The sequence below is a fragment of the Bombus vosnesenskii genome, unplaced genomic scaffold, assembly GCF_011952255.1.
Source record: "Bombus vosnesenskii isolate JDL3184/JDL3185 unplaced genomic scaffold, Bvos_JDL3184-5_v1.1 scf7180000016261, whole genome shotgun sequence".
NCBI lineage: Eukaryota > Metazoa > Arthropoda > Insecta > Hymenoptera > Apidae > Bombus > Bombus vosnesenskii.
In genome coordinates, this window is record NW_022884330.1 from 3,988,890 (window position 1) to 4,011,081 (window position 22,192).

Here is a 22,192-nt window from a genome sequence, read left to right on the forward strand (position 1 = left end):
GATTGTATATTCTCTCGCGCGAATACGCTACTATTACTCGACGTAATATAAATTGTTCGAACGTAAAGTTTGAATCGTACTCGGGTAACCGTATGTTACTCGCTTCAGGCAACGGATTGATAAAAACCATTCGAGCGAATTCGAGCGCATCGACAAGGTGTAAAATTACAATCATGTAGACGACTAATTACATTTCGCTGTCCAGTGGAGAATGGTTATTAATTCTTCGTCGAATACGTGAAAATTTTTAATTGCGATGGAACTTTCGATTGGGTCTCGTGGAAGTTTAAGATCAACGTAATTTCAGTGGGAGAAACTGAGGCGAAACGTGTACAAGAGGATATAAACGAACAAAATACCCCATTGAATTCGCGTACCCTACTTGAGTTTCCCCGTTCGTATCGATATCCCTATACATATAGTTTTCTATTTTTTTTTTTTTTTACTAATAAAAGTTTTATCGAAAATTGATTTTGTATATCTTTCGACATTTCCAACACATCGTGAACGATGAGCTAAATTCGAAGTGAACTTTGAAAAGGTAGACCAAGCGATGCCTTCCTTCTACGACTTATATACGAACTTTGTCACGACTTCTATGTAGCTTGTGCATTTTTCATTCACTCCGGGAATAGCTTATATATCAGGTAGGAATGGCTTATGCACTAATAATTCCACTGAACGCTGACACGATGCAGAAGTAAGTTGGGCCAATGTTTAACGATCTTGATTATTCAACAGTCTTTGAGAACAGGTGCATTTGGATTCAGCGATCCAAAACCGTCATATTGATTGCGTAGCAATAATTAATTCGTTCGAATGTCGAATCCTCGAATGGAATTGCATATGGAACCGCAGCTGCACTTTACAATGTAAACGCGTATACACGATCAAATAGTTATTGTTAACAAAACGCATGTACATGTGTGTTTAATTTAATTACAAATCATATGTATTATACAACCTTATTATAAATTCTATTTTTCTTTTTCGTATCATGGATCGTCTACCCATTACTTTTATATATTATTATATTTTATTATTATATTATTACATATCGTTCCTGTTTGCCCTCTTTTTCTAGTCCAAGAAAATTTCACGAGGCCGTAGACATTTGCCATCAAACTGAAATACAAGCCAATCTACGTTTCACATAATGATCGAATCATTTTTCGAATGAAAATAAACTCGACCATGCTCGACGCAATCCATCCAGAATTGATTCCGAATTAATCACAAGAATCATCAAAGACACTCCCTCAATATTGATCGAAATTCCATTAAATCAATCGTCCACGGCTCAAAGGTTTATCTTCCTCAGGAATCACGATATCAAAAAGGTACTGACGAAAGCTAACAGTGCTTGCACGGAAACTAATTTAGGCTTCGTAAGATCGGATGTCTTCGGGGCTCATGATTATTCATGACAGTGAAGCTTATCGATTAACGGTTCGCTTGTAACTTTATACCAAGCCTTCGGAATTCCAAGCTTCTTCTTTCAATAACCCGTTAGGTGTTCTTTAATCGCAAAGCATCCCATAAAATTTGTTCTGCCAAGCATGCAGAAATACGCAATAATTCGTATCTTTGATTTTTCGCGAGTCAAAGGCTATTTTAAGATACGTCTTTTTATACGCATTGCTCGTTAAGGTTGCAACTCCTACCTGTATTATACACTTATTATATTGTCTTCGTGGTAGACATTTTATCGATTAACTGACACGATATCGAAGCGAGATCGTGTGCAGCCTGTCACCAGTTTAGCACGCGAGACAAGGTGACTGTACGATGTCACGAGAAATCATATAACAGCTAGCCACAGACTGAAGTCTATTAATTATCGACGTGGTTAGCGTGGCGGGAGCTGGTTCTTTCGGAAATTAACTAGCTTAAGTGGGCCACGACCATTCATACTAGTTCATCCTACGTCCCATCGATGTTTATCTATGGCAAATCCTACTGGTGAATCGACTACCTATCTCCGATCAACTGGAAAACCGATTATGCCCGTCGATTATCGTCATGCATGCAAATAAACCGACAAGGTACAACACCGCCGACAAAATTTTGTACTTTATGTAAATTTGATGTTATCATTGACATTACGGCTCGCTCAGAAACGATATCACGTAAAGCTGTTTGCCATTGGTCAAACGTTTTAAATTACGACTATACCGAATCTGTCGACAGATGTACGATCAAATCGAAATTAATGCTACTGATATTAACGACACTTTTCTTTATTTCGATAGTTTGCTGGCGAACAAAATATTCCAAGGCAAACGAATTCTACGTTACTCGCGAAAGGAGTAGAAATTGAAATTTCGACTTTCGGATTTGAAATTGATATCGAAAGCAAGCAATTTCCATTAATTTCTAGATAGAAGTATCTCAATGTAAGTTTCGACTTCATCGAAGATATTGAGAAATCAAGAGACTAGACTAAGCTACATTATTGCTCTAATATTTTGCTAACTTCCCGTAACAGATAACAGGCATAATTTATGAAAATTGAGGATACCAAGTTTCACGTGCCAGCGAAGACTCAACGTAGCTACTAGTTCGTACGTTGCCAATAAATTTTCCTGATACGTGTAGACCGGTTGTTTCGCGACGCGGTCGATGCACACCTCGATAACCGTTTCGCGGTCTTTCTAGGTATGTACGGCGGAAAAACGAGGTGAAGTAAAATTACCACCGACCGAACTAGGCCTGGAATTACGTTCACCGAGATGATAACAGTTCCACGCCTACGGAAGGAAAATAACTCGGCGATCGATCGTGAATCGTGGCTAATCGTTGCCTGAAAGAGCGCAATTAAACGTGTTGGCATTACCAAGCTCTACGTTTGCGCTCCACGTATCATGCATACGTATAAGTAAGACGTTCGTTAAAAGTTTAACATCGCTATTTAGATACCGAATGTTTGCCAATTACGCGAATGAGAAACAAATTGTGTTTGACGTAAGTGCCACGTGTATACCTAACACGGTGTCGTTGTAAAGTAAAAACATCAAGGACGATCGAATTGTTGCCTAGTCACGATAGAATTAAAAACTCAGCTGAAACTTGGCGAGTTTTCTTATTAATTACGGTAATTTCGAGATTAGTTAGAACTTCTAGCAACCGAGCATCGTTGTTTGTACATCTTCGAAAGTAATAACCTTAAGGCTCACGGCGACCTATTTTCTTAATTAAACACGACTGCTCGTCGCGAAAAATCGACTTTCTTTGCATCGTTCCCTCTAGTCGACACGAACTTTCCACCACTGTGACGAAATAAAATTTCCAGCATGATTCAAGTATACGGAGAAACAATGCGTTTACGATTTTAATTAAAGTCACTCGTTCGCGAAGGAATTCCCGAAATATTCATCGGCTTTCTCGCACAAACGAGTTGGGACCCTCGCGAGAAGACATCGCACAACATCCCACGCATCGACGTAGATTTGGGGTTGGTCCGCGTACGCCTCCTGCCGCTGGTCGATTTTTTCGACCGACCTTACGCTCACCACGCGCGTCCTCTGCGTCAAACACCGAATTGTTTTACGTTTCTCTGCTGCTAGGAGGGTGCAGATCCCTTCTCGACATCGATGCAAATCCACCCACACACCAAGCTTTCATGGCTCCTTTTCCCCGATACTCACCGCTTGGTGACCTCCCCCTTGGTTTTGTGAATCGTGCATGCACGGGGTCGATATGTGCGTTTTGGGAGCTGCCATTGGCGTCCCGCTGCGATAAATGCTCCTTTGTCTCCGAAATGGGAAAAGTATCCCGCAACTGGAGTATTCGAGGCAACGGAACACGGCCTGTTCTGACCCCAAAACGTTCGACTTGCCAACTTTTGTATTTTTCTTTTTGGTTTCGTGCGGATTTATAAAGTTGCTCAAACGTTCACTTTTCGCAACGGGGGAAAAGCTCGATCGTTATTCTACTTACTACAGCGTTTTTGAAAATGTTCTCTGAAAAGCTCTTTCACACTAACGATAATGTTCTTTCTTTCGTCTCGAGTTTTCATGCTCGAATCAGAATGTTCTTCGTGTACGAACGCGTTACACGGAAACGATACAAGGATCGTTTGCAGAAAAGCTTTATCGTTGTAAAGTGCGAGACGTTATATACACCGTCTGTTCGATGATTCGTTGAAGCATAGAAACCTCTGGCTCAAGTTTACTGCGTTAGCGTTTCATTGTTGGTGTACGTAGTTTGCTTGCTTCGGGATATTGATAAGTGGCAATAAAGGAGCTTCTGGCAACCAACCTGTATTACTCCGCTCGGGCATCTTACGTCTTTACGTATTCATGAACAGCAATGAATGGAACGCTGAAGCTGGTATAAAAATGACGATAGTTTCGTTTAATTTATCCGACGAAGAGAAGTTCAAAAGTTACGAGATCTTATGCAGTTTTATTTCTGTAATTTCCACTAATTTTGACTTTTCAGTTATCTTAGGTTCTAAAGTTGAACTAAACTATACATTATTTCGTGTTGCACATATATAAGCTATCCGAAAAGCCTTAACAACCGAAGTAGATTATTTTTCTGGTAGTAAAGCAATTAATAAATATATTCATATACAATTACTTCGTTCTTCGTATTATAATACTCGAACTTAATTGTCATAGAGAGTACAGTCCAATGACAACAAACGCAACTTGCATTGGTATTTATAAAATGAATTTCTACCACGCAGCGATGCGTTTAATCGCCATGCTATCTTAGAGGTAAGTAGCTAACTCTAATCTGCAATAACCGTAAAAAGGATTCATAAAACAAGGGAGTGGAGCTTGCGAAAAGCTCATCCTAGCTACTCCCATCGATCTTAATATTCGTTATCATTAAACTGGCAGGTCCTACATAAAATATCTCTTACCCATTTTGTGTTGAAATTAGAATTCCAAGAAGACAACGGAGCTCGTCGTCATCAGCGTGAAAGGCGTTTGAAGATGCACGTGAAACGTCGCGACGCGACACGCGACGTATAATATCGCTAGTACGGATCAATGAACGTGAAAGTGCGCCTTCATTTCAAGACGTTCTTTCGAGGATGATTCTATAATCAACGCGAACGAATCCTGTGCCTGCGTCTTTATTTTGCATCAGCTCCTATTTGCAAGATAGGGCCCGTAGGAATACGCATCCGCTTGATTAAGGGGTTTACACCCCCTTCAATTTGTTCAAGTCGATAATCATGCGTATCGATCTTTCGCGTGGGTTGCACCTTTGTTCATCGTCGATGAGAACCGTCCTTAAGACAAGTTAAGTCGTTAAATTGAGATCGCTCTCCCAACGCCCCCTTTAACGACAGGATAAGCTGCACTTTTAATTACTCGCAGTTAGTATAATAATAGGTATATCTGAAATGCGAATAACCTTAAAGGCGAGCCTGCATCTTCAGCGAAGATAGGGGAGAAATATTCGTCGTTAATTCTAAAGAGCTGTTTGCTGATAATAAGAGAAAACGCTGATCGTACGAATGGCTATTTTTTATGGAGTAGTTTTTATAAAGAATTTCAAGCGTTTGGTGGCAACAATAGGAGATAGAAATATACTATGTGCGTTTGCAAAAGCATTCCGTTATATCTTGGAAATATTAGATATGGACTCCGATAAACGAAGCTTCGAAATGTACATAAATTGAAAGATTAACTATCGTATGTTTGCCAATTATCGAAGAAGAAAGAATGGTATTTGTACATCTACGTTACGATAGCAGAGTATATATACATACGGAATAGTACGGTAAGTATCAGCAGATTGTCGATGATTTACAATTCAAATGAATCCAAGTTAGTTGATCAAATTGACGTTACAAAGTAGAAATCTTAATACTTCTATATAATTTCCAGCTGTTGAATAATATAATACGACGCAATAAGAACGCAACAAAATGTCGATAGAGAGATAGTCACACTTTTCTCAGAGTATTTATCAAGTGGATTTCGTATCGAATAATTGTACCGTTTAAAGAATTTATTAAATACCAGTGGAAGATATCAAGGGCGGTTTTTTACGCATCTACGCATCAAAAATATCGTACCTCGATCGTCTTGAGAAAAAAACATTCAAAACGATCTATTTCCAGTACCAGCACGAGTCTCGCATCTGTCGTCTAAAAATGACAGAGTCTACGTTACGAAACTTTTGCTTGCTACTGTACGGATGTCAGTCAAGAACGCATCATCGGAAACAACAGTCTAGAAACGTGAGAAAAATTCCAACGAATATGTCCTGATGTCTACTATGATTTTCAGCGTAGATATTGTTCTCGTAATTTTTGTTCTGTATAATGACTCATCCATTGCGCGAAAGATAGAGCGCGGAAATCTCTTGTTACAAAAGAAACACGGAAAGTTTCATTTATCGATGAATCGTATAAAAAATAAATCGTTAAATTTGAGACAGCTACTTTTCAATTCACAGGCTATAATATGAGAAAAGAAAAAGGAAACTCGTATCAAAAAGGGTTCGATAACGCTCCACCCATCCAAAATACTTTTTATCGATTTACTTATTCTTCCTGTATGCTCACGAAATACTTGCGCTTTTAATAACACGCAATCGAGGATTCACTGTGAGAGACAATGATTTTAACAAACTATTGTCACCCGTGGTTATCGATAATTTGTCTTTGTTCGAGTTTCACTGAATCCAGTCATGTTTATTCATGTATACGGAGCAACTCGTGTAAAAGAGCCACGAAATATTGTTTTACCATGAAATAACAATTTCCAATTTTGGGAATTCAATTGATAAAAAGATTATAAATATAATTAAAGAGCGATTCTAACAAGAGGCGAAAGATAAGAAATAAAAAATCTTTAAAGCGATGGATGTACGTGATTCGATCGAAGATTACGAACTGATCGAACCCTAAAAATCGAGCTTCCAATCATAAAGTTTCTCTACGTAATTCAATGCTAACTCAGACTTAATGCATTCTAAATTGCGATAGCCTGTCGGCCGGACTTATATTTAGATGCCTGCACATCGGAGAAAAGATAGTATTCGATACACGTACACGCGTTTCTCGCGAGAAAAATGTTTTGTGCGAACCCCGCGTTTTTCATAGATATCAGCGTTGATGCTGCCGATGCTTTAGCTTTCCAACTTTTAGAATTTTGGATATGTCTCGAATGCTTTAATTATCTTTCTTATGAATCTCAGGATAGCTATATATAAATAAAATCATATCGAATCATATCGAATAAAACCATATCTATTAATTATCAGATAACTTGAACGGTAAACTCAAAGTTTGTACGACAAATATTACACGAGTATTACGAATGATTAATAGTAATGTACGACTATAATATTAAACATTTCAAATGATACTATTTAGTAAATACCAATAGCGGAAAATAATACACGTTAAACATGTTAACAGTAGAAGTCAATATGGATTAATTAATAATAAATGTGCAGGTTTAGGGATGTAACAATGATATTAATAATACGAACATTATTTGCGAATCTGTAAGCATGTACACATAAAATAGCTGTAGAATTGCGCAGTCTGAAATTTCCAATCGAATTATTCGAAAATCTGCATAAAAAATGAAGAAATGAACAGTGTTGTCACATGCAGATGAGATGTAAACATATTTGATATATACATACATTTGATATATATACATATATAAACACATACATTTGATATATATATATATATATATATATATATATATATATATATCACAATGCAGCATGTTCCTAAATTATGTGAATCGGAGGAAAGTGCAGTTGGTGTAATATGTAACGGGTGCCATACGCAATACTCGCTGTGTAAGCACGTGTGAACGTGCAACTTTCGTCAAGAATATCTCGCCGTTGGCGCATTCCATAATTTATGAAAACGTACGACCACGTTGAAACGCAAATAGAACATTCCTGGCGAAAGATGGAATCTTGGTCAAAAAAATGAAAACGATGGGCGCCGAAACTTAGCGCCTGTGTAAAATTTATGGCGATCCGACCGTGCTCAAGAAACTAACCAAATGTTACTTTTTTTCTATTCGAGGTATTCTTTAAACTGTAGATGTTTGGGAATTTCAAGAAGAAACGCTGATAAAATCTATGATACAATGCTGAATTGCAAACTGCAGAAAAATCCTTGTTTCGAGAAAGGGTGAAACTAAGTACGATAAATCGAAAAAAAAAATCAGTACAGAATAGAAAAGGTATCGGTATTAATTTTATTCTTATTTATTTGCTAAGTATTTAACGACCAATATTAGTTTGTACTCGTTTTTTCTTTCCTTCGCTCCACTATAAATAGATAATTACAACGTGGATAAAGTATCTGCAATACGCTGTGCTCGTAACGTTCTCATTTGTTTCAGCGAAAGAGGAATTTTACATAAAATTTCATAAGCTTTGTCTTCCGCTGGTGACGAAGTATGACTATGCATATTAATTCGCATAGTGTACCACGAGTTAAACGATATAGGATAAGCGAAAAATGTATGTAAATATGTCACTTAGATGAAAATAAGGTTAATAAATATGAAACAGCCTGGCGCCCATCGCACGAAGGTGTCGCGTGTAACGTGTGTAACGTGTACACTGCACGAAACGGCGCGGCGTTACGAAAATTAGATATCCTTATACCGCATGAAATATTATATTTTATATTTTTCGTAGATACTTGGCAATTTTCGTCAGTTTTCGTTTCGAATTTTTGCAGCGAAAACAAAAAAGGAAATGGACGAAAAATATAGCAAATTCAAGTAATAAATTAGACACGATCTTACAAAAGAGCTTCTCTTTTCCTCTTTCTTATTTTTCCTCTAAAGAATCTGTTGTATTATATTTCGCCGTGAGTTGGTTTAAGTTGATCCCTCGAACTCGTCAGGACTTATTTTCTTGCAAAGTACGAGACACGCCAACAAACAAGTTTTCCCAACGTGCTGTTTTACATCTTCGTGAAGCGTCAAAGATCCGTCGACGAGAAACATCAAAGAACGGATATCAGGGCTAAAAAATCAGTAGAAAACGGATGGAACAACGGAAGATTTCCATCGACCTCGGGGGCCAAAAAGACGAACCCGTTGCGCACGGTTTCGAGCACGTAACGCGCGTAAACACAATAGCGTTGAATGGGGATGGATATATAGGGTGAACCTTAAATGATTCATAGGCAACGAGAGAGGGTGTAACGGGCCATTCACAAGCTAGAGCATTGCACGCGTTCAACCCTGACATATTGATCACCAAGAAGCACTTTCGATGCTGTTTTTTGCCGATTCTCGATATAATAAAAAATCAAATCGAGTCTATCGTTCGTTTCAAATTGGCCAAAATATGGAAAAACAGAGAGGAAGAGAAGCGATATTATTCTGTAAACAGAAACAAATTCACATCGTGTGCTTCGTGACGCGCATTTCAAAGGGGTAAATTATTAATTGAACTGATAATCGAGGAGCAAATTTATTTTGCGTCTGCCATCGTTCGTTTTCTAAGACCGTGAATATTTAACGTTATTTTCGTAAGAGCCACGCGAGGTTCTAAATAAATGAAATCTGCAAGTATACGAGGAGCTTAGGTTCTGTAATTTTCCACGTTATACCCAGCGGGTCGCGAGTAAAAGCATGCACGATCTGTTCAACGTAAGTTTCGTTCGTTAAAGGGATTCTGGTACGAAAAGCCAGTCTTTCGTAGATGCAAACTATGGGCAGAGACGAACCCGTTTGAAAAGAGCCGCGCACTTCGATTCGAGTATCGTGTTCCTCCGCATCGCGAATATCCCGGGGCTTAAAGGGGACCGCTTTATAAACGACTAAATAAATTACGACTGCGTCTAGTCACCTTGAAGCTAGGGGCCGCAGGAAAAGTGTTAAAGCGGAATCGTTCTGCTATTCAATTTGCGAATGATTGCGACCGCGCGGCGATGCAATTAGGAAGATTGAAATATGATAATCAGTAAATGATTCTGATCCGTTCCAATTAGAATACCAAGTGCAATTTTTCTTAAAATATTTCTTATATCGTGCGGCGATTGTTATTTTTGCCACTTAATTAATTAATTAAAGACTACAAAAAGAAAAATCATATTTTCGTCTTTTTTGCACGAATAATATTCAATATGCTGTCATTCAGTTATTTTACATTATTACATGATTTTATGATTAAATATTGATTTGAGTTGTCCCTTTGAATATTTAGAAAATATCGATTGCTATACCATTGACTGTACGAGTGATGCTTTATTCATTTTTTACTAAAACGTGGTAAATGTATTTGTTTATGTTAAAAGTTTCACGAGTATCAAATTGTGCCGTTTTTAAAACATACGAATAAATATATTGTATTGCTTCTACGATTTGTTTTATTTATTCAAATTTTCACACTATGTTTATTTGAAAACGTAGATACACGAAGCGAAAGCAAAACGCAAATACGTGTGCATACGTGTATAAAATAAAAAATTGAAAAATAGCGGCGAAGAGATGAAAATGTGCACTATCGCGCGAAATATTTCTGGAACCTTCGACAAAAAATAACGGAGTTTGTGTTCCACTAAATTATAAGAGCGGAAAAATTATTATGTGAGCGTATGTTCGCAAACATTGCCCTTTCGAGCTGGTGTCTCGCGTATAAAACTAAATCACAATTTTTCTGCATCAATTTTCAGAGAACGATAAAGTCCAGAAAATGTTCGAGAACTCCTGCTGCTAATATATGTAATTATACATTTGTTCAAGAACCCTAACCGAGACCTTTTGGGATGGAGTAAGACAGGAAATCGGTGAAACCCTAGCAGCGGTTCCTACGATTCTACCTACTTACTAGTATTAGTTGTACAAAAACAGAGAACACTGAACCGTTACGCTGTATTGATTTAAAATATTGCAAGTTCGTGTTTTTGCTAATATTTGCAATACAAATTTTAATGACACGAACGATCTGCAATTTTAGCACACTGTCACAGCAAAGTTTTTTGAGGCCAATGATTCTATTTCGAAACGAAGAAGGTTATAAATGCACGCAGATTTATTTATAGCAGCCTTCTCCCTTTTTCTATTTTTTATAAGCGAAGAAGATAAGTAACAATTTTCACATGAAATATGAACAAGTTTTCAAGAACCATCGTAAGTTTAATTTTATTCGCGATATTTCACACACCGCTGCTACACATAAATAACGTTATCTAGAAATTATTAAGAACATTTGGACGAAAAGTCGTAATCGATGGATGCAAAAGAAAGTTTTATCGGTTTCTTCGGCAGTAAATTCGCCATTCCTCCCTTTAACGTCATGAACGTTTTCACGTAGAATTTACATCACTGAGCGTCACCAACGCCAGCGGTGCTCCGCCGTGTAGCGAATTTGAAATTTAATGGGGCCTCAAAAAAGTGCGTGCTCGCTTTGCCCGATTTTAAGGAATCTTTCATTAAACGAAAGAAGGAGAATGAAGTTAAAGGAGAAAGTCTTCCCTCCGCGGAAAAAAGCAGTAAATCGCATTCTGAACAGAGGATCCGAATGCGTGTTTCTCGCGTTATTTTGCTGCTTTCTAAGGAAGCCCGATGAGCTTGCACGAAATCGCGGTCGAGTTCACGTTAAATCTATTTACCGTCTCAAACGAACTCCGTGGAACGACGTATCTCAGATTCTCCTTGAGAGAGTAAGAAACGTTGTAAACGGCGATGGAAAACCTATCTCGGCTTATTTGTAGAAAAATCGTCGTCGTCTGAGGACCGGCGTGCAAATTTCACATTCACCCATTGGATACCGTGCGTGTCTTCGCCATATCGGTTACGCGCTTCCAAAAAAAAAACAAGTGAGAAAGTTAGATTTGTAAATCTAAAATTTACATTAATCGTGAAAAGGTCAGTAATAGCCTAACAATATGTGCATCGCAACGCCTACATCTTCCTGTCATTCATTCACTTTATCTCATTTCATTGGGGTTATATCATTATCATATCATTACAAGAAGGATGAGGTTGACTGCAATACACTAAATATTTGAGCCCACGCACATTCATGTAATTATTATTATTAATATTATTATTATTATTGAACAGAGCTATAATTGTAAAGCAGCAATCTTACTTATCACGTGATAGATAAAGAATCGATAATCCTCGATGGGCAATCAGTTATAGTTAAGCCATTAAGACAGTTTTAATACAAAATATTAGTAATGAAAAGATTATAGATGAAAGAATATAGTGTACTAGTTGAAAAAATAATATATGGCGGTCTAGAATCTGATGTCATCGCTAAAAATAAGCGGAAAATCTGTTATTCGAATAATTATAATACGCGGTATTTAGTGTCTCAAAAATAATTTTATCGTGATAAAAATGAAGTAATAAAATTTTTATTCAACGCTCTTTTCCAACGTCATCGTGGTTTAGATGAGAGGAGAGGGGGAATTAACGAAGCATAACGTATCCCAAATATTACAGCGCAGCGCGGTATTGACATTATGTTCCCGCCATAATACAATTTACAACTACTCTTCTACCCCACTTTGAATGGAATTTCCAACATACCTTATGAAACAGAAATATAATACCTTGGATAACATACCGAACGTCGACGTGATCGGCAAAGTAATCGACATTGACATTTGCACTATTGCAACATTACACTCGAATGTACCAGTCCCCAGTACCCTCGATGTGATTACGAAAATCGATAAAACACTCGTACAACTACCACATATTACACCATTAAATGTATATGCATAGTATGCACACGTATCAAATATATATTTCGCATGTTACTCCCGATTAAAATTGAGCCAAAGCGTTATGGCTCTCTCAGATCTCTCTGATACATCTCGAACTCTTAAATTCTCAAATATCGCAAAATATCGATCATTGAACTCAAAGCTGGTTCCGCGAGGTGCTATCGACCTTTGTTCATCGATCATAGTCGACGGGAGAAAATTGAAGATGAGATGAATAAATTTACCTTTTAATTGCGAAAAGCACGCACGATCCAACAGTGTTGGAAAATGTAATACGACGATATGTTCACAGCTGATGTATATTTCGAAGAAATTTGCAGCTGCTTTGGCGTATTCTATTTGCATAGGCATGTATCCATACTTACTCGACCGCGTGAATGAAAGCCAAGGTGGCGCCCGGTATGAGCAGGTCATCGCTGCCGACACGCCAACGTCTGCCAAACGTGATGAGAGCCGGCATGTTTCGTTCAGCAACTTTGTGGCTCGCCCGAGCAATTGTCCCCGTACGCGAGCAAAAACATTCACGTACGATGACATAACCTATACCGGCACAAATAACGCGATTAACTCATCGACCGACCGACTATGTGTTACTTGGTGTACCTCGCGAAACGAACAACCGGACCGTCGAACCTCGTGACCATTCGGCTGTCACGGATGTACTGAATCAGTGAAACGCGGAACGAAACTCCGCTCGGTCGGTTCATAGCGAGGCGAAAAAAAATGGAGGGAATCCTGGATCGCTTTGCGGTAAACTTGTTTTTGAATTCAAAGTGTTCGAATGGTAGGATAATAGGGTCATTGTTGTCTTAAAGTGGGTTTATGTATAAAATACTTATATTTATATCATAGTTAAATTGCGCATGTTCATGTATTTATAGAAAATTCAGAAAAAATGTATAAAATATCCAAAATATATTTATTATAACAAATTATGATATTTAATAGATGGGAAAACTCTGCATCCGCAGTTTAGTGATAATAATGTTATTTTCTGTACTGAAATATAAATCAGTGATATTTACGAAGAACAAATTATTTCTTCGTTAACAATTTGTGGCGCAACATTATTTTCGTATATTTTTTTAATTATCATCACGTCGTATATTTATTCGAAGACACGATGTGACTTTTTAATCTTCTCAATCTTCTTCATTAACGCGAGAGCAAATTCAATAAGCTCAATGAATCATATTTCTTCCTAGTGGAACGGAAGAAATAGAAGGGAAATAAGTTCAATCAGGAAGAATCTCGAAAAATATTTGAATGGAAATCTTTGATCTTATCTTGTTAGAAAATAGGATCAAGGTACTTGACAACTTCGATTCACTCGAGTTAACAGCAAACAAGCAAATGCTTAAATTTTTTAATAACTTTCATATCATACCCGTTGCGATAAGACATCTGTCCGCGATTCTTAATTAGTTTCCAACACGGTTAGATGTTTTATCAGCTCTATTTTTCAAGCTACGATACAAACTTCTTAAATTCATATTCTCAGGTGTCTTCATAAAAAAAAGAGATAAATTTAAAAATAAAATACATCATTTCTAGTAAGTCTTTTTCCATGTATCGAAAAGCTCGGAATTGCGTGACTTTCGTGTCAATCTGTGTTTAATATGCATAAAAGACAAGATGCGAGACATCACGGAATTCTATTTGAATACGTCCATATTCGTCTACGTTTAAACGGTCGATATCAAAATAATAAATAACAAAACAAATGGACATTTTTACGAAGAATCTGTGTCTAGGGACGAAAGATGAAATGCACATCAACTAACCGAGATAAAGTTTCGATGTCGTGCACAGCTAGTCGGTGGGACAATACACGAGATAACAGAGAAAATTGATTGTACATTCGTTCAAAGGGCCGTACAAACGTCAACAACGGCTAGACGTTGTTTTAATTGAAACTTTATCGGCTATTCTGTATCGCCCGATAGAAGAAGACACAGAGTCTGCGTTCCAGACATGGACATATTAGAGACGTATCGAGAGCCGCAAATTTATAAAGATGACTAGTACGAAATGGACGATCGCCAATTTCCTATGTATTCGCCTATCGTTTGTCTCTCTCTCTCTCTCTCTTTCTCTGTCTCTCTATCTCTCTGTATCGGGTCATTTACCGCGTTTATTAACGATTTTTCAAAGTTAAAACATACAACATTGGCGTGCTATCACGCGAAAATTATCCTTTGATCATCGCTAATAATAAGCCCAGGGATATTGATGCCTAATAATTTCCTCTAAACACGCGATAAATTACAACGCTCTGATAAAAACGCACCAGATCTCGACACGAGCAATTTTCTGAAAATGTATATAACCGTGCAGCTTTTGATTTGAATCCGTAACTAAGTGGTGACGATCAAGAAGAATCGCGGAATTATTGAAATAAGCGTATACATCGATCTATTTATTTCGTAAGATTTTTATCTGAGGAAAGCGAATTTTATTGCCGCTAGAGTGTCGAAAGAACGAGAAAAAGAACTACGAATACATTTAATCGCTTCGCAATCATGAACGAGACATCTGGCGACGCAATATCGTTCGTACGACGAACACGAACGAGTTACCCTGCGGCTAAATACCGTTTATACAACACCACGGATGAAGTATCTCGCCAGTCTATTTTTCTGTAATTACAACTCTTGTCCTAATAAACAAACACACGGGATATCTCGACCGTGGTCATTGTACGAACAATATTGTGTCGCAAGATACTTTGTTCGTGACAGCAAAACGGTTAAATAGACTCTCGTGAATTTATGATATTTTCCAAATATTGTTACTCGTTTAAACAAAATTTTATTACGATCAGGAAGCCTTTACGTATCTCGTTAATCAAAGTCATGAAAATGTTGGTAAAAATTCGACCACGCTTTAACCAAAACTTAATCATGATTTACAAAATATACATACGTATATTAGAATTTTAACAAACGTATCAAACAAAACCATATCAAACCGTATCAAACAAACGTATCAAACCCGGACGGGGCGAGATGAAACCAGGATGAAACCAGGATGAAACCAGGATGAAACCAGGTCGAAACTAGGACGAAACCAGGACGAAAGTGGAGCTAGGCCAAGACGAAACCAGAGCTAAGCCAAGACGAAACCAGGACGACACCGTAAGACATATTAAACAAAATTTTACGATAAATATCGGTAGGTTAGACAATAATTTATCCGTGGTGTGGTACGAATGATATTGATAATGATATATGATACAAAATAAAAAAATAAAAAATAATGCAACAACTGCTCAAACACAAAGTGAATCATTATCTTTATATATACAGTTCTAACATAGTTATATAGTCACGCACTGCAGCTTTAATTGCCTCGGGGCCTTTAGTCTCAAATTAAATTAAACTAAAAGAGTACCATCGTTTAACTGTAAAGGGTAAATAGCTCAACGGCAAACGAATTCACTCGGTTTTCCACTGTTGCATAATTTTCACGTTTCGTACACGAGACATTGTAAATTGTATTAAAAGCTGCAAGTTGGCCTGCAACGGGCGAGAAACTTTAAGACATAATTAAAATTCCTGACTTCTTCACGCCTTAATGCTAATCGCGTTTAATTACACGGTAAATAAATTAATCGGCCGATTTGTATCGACGTATTTTCGAAGATCACACGAAGGTACAGAGAGTCCGGACGGTTACACGACGAGGGAAGCTAAATCGATTATTAAATTACGATGGTAATTAAATGGCGGAAATCATGCGTTCTGAGAATTTCTCTATCGAAACTAATCGAAATACGTATAGGTAAATGCTATGCGCATTAAGCACAATGTAGGTCACGTGGAATTATCCGCGAACATATTCTATTTCGAAGAGCTTCTATAAATACAAAGACAGGTATCTTTCGCGCTGATAGCATGTCCTATTAGCATTGAAAATTCTTGAAAATGCTGAAAATAACGACGGTTAGAACGGGACAAAGTGATTGATCGGGGTCCGTTATTAATATCGGAATGTTCACTCACCATATCAGATGCAGGATGAACAGGAAAGCACCGGGCACGACGAGGTCGTCACTGCCGACGCTCCATCGGCGCCGGAATACCACGATACCAGGCATATCTTCTTCAGGATCCTTTGGTCGTTCCTATTTCCCATTCAATCAGCCAAGACGCTCAACGATCCACCGATCAGCGAGGGGTGCAATCACCGGCTTTCGTCCTCGAATCACCGAGCGATACGAACTTGAACTCTGCTCCGAGATCTCTTTGGAAATCGACACGAACGCCGGTCGCCTCGTCGAGGTCGTCGTCGACGCGCATTTCCGTAACTGTGTTCCGGCGGACCACGGATTCTCTCCATCCTCCTCACCAGCAAACTTTATCGGAAACCTCTCGAGCGCTGTTCCCCTCGAATGAACGAGCTTTCATTCGCGACACGACGACAACGCATCGCGTTCTATCCACGATGTGGAAACTGAATCACGTTGAAGACACTGTTTCAACTGAGTCGTGAATTATCTTACGGAGAAACCTCTCGTACATACCAATCGTCCTTACTGGATCTCAAAAGGAAAACGAATGCAACGATTAATGCGACGAAGCGCGCGATATTCGCTTAGATCGCGCACACACACCGCTATCGTGATATTCTTATCGTAAATGCGATAAATGTCAATCAAAAGATCGCGCACGATGGATCCTCTTCGGAAGAACGTTTCTTTCGATCTCCTTAGAGCCACTCAGATACTGACAATGTAACGCGAATTACGCAGGATAGCCTACGGCTTTGAATTTTGTCGAGCTGTTAAACGATTCAATTAATTCAATTTTGTTTAGATCTTGTATTCCAGCGATATTATTGGCGAGGACAAAGTTAACGAATATTCTATTCGTTTTAGAAGATATTGTTTCGCAAAACCATTGTGAGTCACAGACTGATTTTACCTCCCTTAGGAGAAGAATACGCGTCGTAGAACAATGGAGGACAAAAAGAGAATACAGTTCCGTGGGATGCGGATGGAAGGAAACGAGATAATAAAGACATGCACATAGACTCCTACATATTAAATCATCTCCGATATTACAACTTTTCCATAGACAATATTTCTCCATAGGAATTTATGTATCATTTTTAGGGTCGAATGTTGCGATTATACGAAGGATAACATATAAATTATTTCCATCGGGTATGTACGTCAGAAACGAAAGTGGTTCACACTTTGAAAGGTAGCTGAAATCCTCGAGAATTCTCCGGAGATCGGTAAAACTTTTAAGCAGTGTTGGCACGCTTCTGAAATCATCCTTTCCATCCGCAGCCGAGAAGCGCAAGAATTTGATCAAACTAAGGGACGAGATCTTTTTACCGCATTCGCAGCAACTCGTTTAGCGAAATGAACGAAATCTACTAAGAGGGCTACAAGATCTTAAAGACCGAGCAAATTGTGAATGGAATTCTAAAAAGAGTGATGCGACGCTCTGTTTACAGCAATCGTAACTGCTTCAAAGGTAAACTTTTATAGAAGAAATTAAATGAAACCATGCTTTGTCACTACGTGATGAAAGATTCTCTTATTTGGCATTAATTTAATCGAAATTTAACAGATTAACGAATCTAATTAGCGCAATTTCGCCTACTGGAATTATTCTTAATCTCTAACTGATATCTTCATTTGTACGCAAGATCGATACTAATCAAGCTATCAATGTCTGCCAAAATAGCTATGCTTACTACTCACTCCGTAGACCGCAGAAAACCCGTAATATTTGCGCTTTAGAGTACTTTCATCGTATTAAAGACAGAAATCTATTTCTTACTGTACTCCAATGAAAATCGTTTCGTCCTTGTAACATTGCTCTTACCATTCGTGTTTATCACGTTGTTCATCCAGACACTTTTCTATCGTCGAGCTGCAATAAATGCTCACGAACCGATTCACACGTATCACGATATTTTACCCCGAACATGAGTTCTTTTTATCACAATCTAGACTCCTATCCAACTTAGATTCCTTGAAACTGTTCATTTTTTTTTTTTTTTTTTTTTTTTTTTTTGGGTACACGTTTCTACAAAGATTCGCCTTGTTTCACTGGAAGCGTCAAGATCCTTTGATGAATCGTATGGATCGCTTGTGCGATATGGTTCGCAGGAATAAAAGACACGAAGAAGCTGACTTTCCCCCGGCAAAGCCGATCGGCCGGCGTTACCGTCTACGATACCGCAACGCGTGTCCCTGCACCGCTATCATCATTTCTTTCCATGAAAAGTTGTTCAAGTAACGCGGTAATGCATTGATCGATGGATGCATTTTATTCGCGAAACTTTGAGCCTGAGCTACACCACGTGCCGAAAAAGCATCATATCGTGAATACAAGAGTGAAACGAGAAAAGCACATAGTTCCGCGATCGTCGAGGTGAGCCACCTCGAGCGCGACTGAGCACCAAATTTAAGCCATCGTGCACCTTCCACGGTTCTGAGGGCGCTCAATTTATGTTAACAGATGCGCGTGCGTCGCGACGCCTTTTGTGCGACAAGCGCTGCATCGCGTCCATCACTCGCTCCGCCTCATTTCCGTGACAGTCGTCGAACACCAACGATCAGTACGTCATCGTTTCATTTGTTTTAGTTTTTATGTCTATCAAATCAAAAGGATATTCGTAATTTTCCTTACGTGATATTTTTTCTTCTATTCCCTTTTTTATTTCATTGGAAATATAAGCTGGCTTATAGATAATATTTAATAATTAAGCTTCTAGATAATATTTAAGCAATCCTGTTGATAATGTTTATGATGAATAAAATAACTGAATAACCATTAGAAATTGAAAAAATTACGATGTAGTTGATGTTTCTTAGATGTTCAGGTAACGACTAAGAATTAACATCTATAAACGAAAATAATCACTAATCATCCCTTGAGAGAATCAAAGTGAAACATTGATTCAGTTGAAAAAGAAATATTTTTTATCCGGCAATCTTAAAATATTGTAAGTTTTGAGAATACAAAAAAGCTGTTTCATATGTAGGAAATATTTATTCTAAAAATATAGGGTATTTATAGTAACAACAGCTTAATATCCGCTTTTAATTCTTAACATATCTTGATGGAGATATCCGTAAAATTAACGAAAAATTAGAAGACATGTACCCGTAACTTTTTAATAACTTACTTATAATTATGTAAATAATTTTAATACAATTGTCTTCTTCTAACTATAAGAGGTTAAAATATTGTTGAAATAAATTCAGCGATATATATAATTTCGTCACTTCCTGCCGTAGATATTATATTACATTACATTGTACAATATAAGCTTAAAGTAGTGGTCTTCTTATTTTCCTAATTTTGTACAGAACCAAAATTAGCGTGAACGAAACATTAATTAGTTCTCAACGTTTACTAATTTCTCGCTCGATCATAGTTTTTTATATACCAGTCAACGGTATCTTTAATGGCTTGATTAAATGGTGTGAATTGAAAATTTGGTAAATATTTTCGTAATTTTGCATTGCTTGCTGTTTTTTTATACTGCCCATCGGCAGCAGATGTATCATATACCAGCTTTCCTTTAAAATTAAAAGCTTGTGCAATTGCCTCAGCTACTTGAGAAATTGTAACTTCCTGGGATTCGTCAACTGTGTCAAAGATAGATAAATTTCAAATAACATATACCGATATATACCATATGTTTAATCGATTTTTTTGATTTACCTGATAATATAATTGGTTCCACAGAGTTATACTCTCTCAATACCCATATTATTAAGTTAGCTAAGTCTAAACTATAAATAAATTGTCTCAGTGGCTTCCCAGAACCTAATATGGTAAATTCCTTATCTTCAGTATTTCCTAAAATATATACCAACAGATACCAACAATATTCTTTAAAACAATTGATAATTTATAAAAATCTTATTGGAAAAATATTGTACCATCTTTTATTAAATCATAAAGTCTGCGTATTAAGCCTGGTATAACATGACTGGCACTGGGATGAAAATTATCATTTGGCCCAAACACATTGCATGGAACGATACTAGTATAAATTCTATGATACTGGTCATAATAACCTCTGTTTTGAATATCTATAAGACGCTTGGCATAACTGTAACCATAATTTGATGGATGTGGTGGACCATTGTGAATCTAAGGAAATAAACATTAGATAATAGATATTAATATAGATATAATAGATATTAAGATAATAGAGGATACTATAGGTAAGATAAGAATATATAAAAAGCAAAGCCTTAAAAATTACTAATATAAAAGGGAATGTTACCATGGTTTCGTCAATAGGATATGTTGTTTTATCAGGAAATATGCATGTTGACAAACATGATATGACCTTGACAATGTCATTTTCATGAGCAGTTTGTAATACATTATCGTTCATGTGAATATTCCTACGCTAGAAATTTATAACATACATTTCCATCAATTTAAAAATAATAAAACAGGCATTAGTCAAGATTTTATTCCTTTACCAGAAAGTCCAAATTGTGAGTCATATTATGGAACAAGCCACCAACCATAGCAGCTAAATGAATAACGTGTGTAGGTTTATGTTTCTCAAATAATTTCTCTGTATCCTTTTTATCACTGGAAATACAATATATTTCACCTATAGCTTAACTAAGTAGTGCACTGATATATGACAATTAATAAATAATTTACCATAAGTCTGCATCTTTAGAACCTACAAATATCCATTTTTCATTTTCATTTTTATTTGTTTCGATGACATGTTCAATAGCTCTACCAACTAGTCCTGTTCCACCAGTTACAAGTATAATCTTTTTACCTTCAGACATGTTTCATGGAATCTATGGAAGCATTTAAATTTTTAAACTTGAACTTTTCCTTTATTTTTTACAGATTTGATGAAATTGAAAAATTTGTAAAAATAAAACATGATATTGACCATGTCACAATATAAGTTTAATTCTTTGATATAAAAAGTACGAAAAAATTATAAATACATTTGTAAATACATTTTAAATCACTTAAATAATAAAAGACAGAGTTAGAAAATGATAGCACAGTAACAATATGGTTATTAATCAAGTAAAAAATTTGAAATTCTTATTCTGTTCTTGGAGTCATTAAATATATTACATATTAGTACACTTTGACTGACAATTATTAATTTTGTAACTCACGCATAAAACCAAATACTTTGTTAGTATCAAACAAGTAGAATCTCTCTGGTAGAATAAATCACTTACAATAATTATATAAAAAAAACTGATAAAGACCAAGTTCGAATTGTACTACAATTGCTATAAGATAAAAACGTTCATATTGCCATCTGGCAACGAATATGGAAAACTACTATCTTATACCACAGGCGAAATATAATATAGACCTGACATACTATTTTCACTTCATATCACATGCGGTGTTATCGATTCAGCATGGAATAAGATTACAACCTGTAATTCCAATACTACCCACTACCAATGGTATAATCTTTTCCTACGTTGACTCCATACTTTTTTGTATATGA

The 22,192-nt window shown here is 37.0% G+C and overlaps 2 protein-coding genes across 9 annotated transcripts in view; both read right to left on the reverse strand.

Annotated features, from left to right (window-relative positions):
* Positions 1-19,132, reverse strand: part of LOC117241841 (sn1-specific diacylglycerol lipase alpha) — a 53,299-nt gene extending 34,167 nt beyond the window's left edge. For 3 of the 7 annotated variants that reach the window (XR_004495128.1, XM_033508026.1, XM_033508027.1), the window contains exon 1: positions 16,708-18,144. Coding sequence is in view for 6 of the 7 variants with exons in the window: in XM_033508026.1 (XP_033363917.1) it covers positions 16,708-16,802 (95 nt within the window). In the remaining variant the exon portion in view is untranslated. Of the gene's footprint in view, positions 1-13,068; positions 13,381-16,707; positions 18,148-18,543 lie in introns of those variants that run through there. The other 4 variants (XM_033508022.1, XM_033508024.1, XM_033508025.1 and 1 more) reach the window with 4 other exon arrangements.
* Positions 19,133-19,938: 806 nt separating this feature from the next.
* Positions 19,939-22,054, reverse strand: LOC117241847 (probable GDP-L-fucose synthase). Of its 2 annotated transcripts, none has more exons than XM_033508037.1 (7): positions 21,912-22,054; positions 21,361-21,509; positions 21,171-21,285; positions 20,966-21,094; positions 20,616-20,829; positions 20,395-20,532; positions 19,939-20,318 (listed from the first exon to the last, which is right to left on the reverse strand). In XM_033508037.1, exons 2-7 carry the CDS (start codon positions 21,495-21,497, stop codon positions 20,083-20,085), a joined length of 969 nt encoding a protein of 322 aa, XP_033363928.1. In that variant the 5' UTR covers positions 21,498-21,509; positions 21,912-22,054; the 3' UTR covers positions 19,939-20,082. The 2 variants fall into 2 exon arrangements, with proteins under 2 accessions (XP_033363928.1, XP_033363929.1); XM_033508038.1 differs by having other exon boundaries at positions 21,846-21,991.
* Positions 22,055-22,192: the final 138 nt, after the last annotated feature.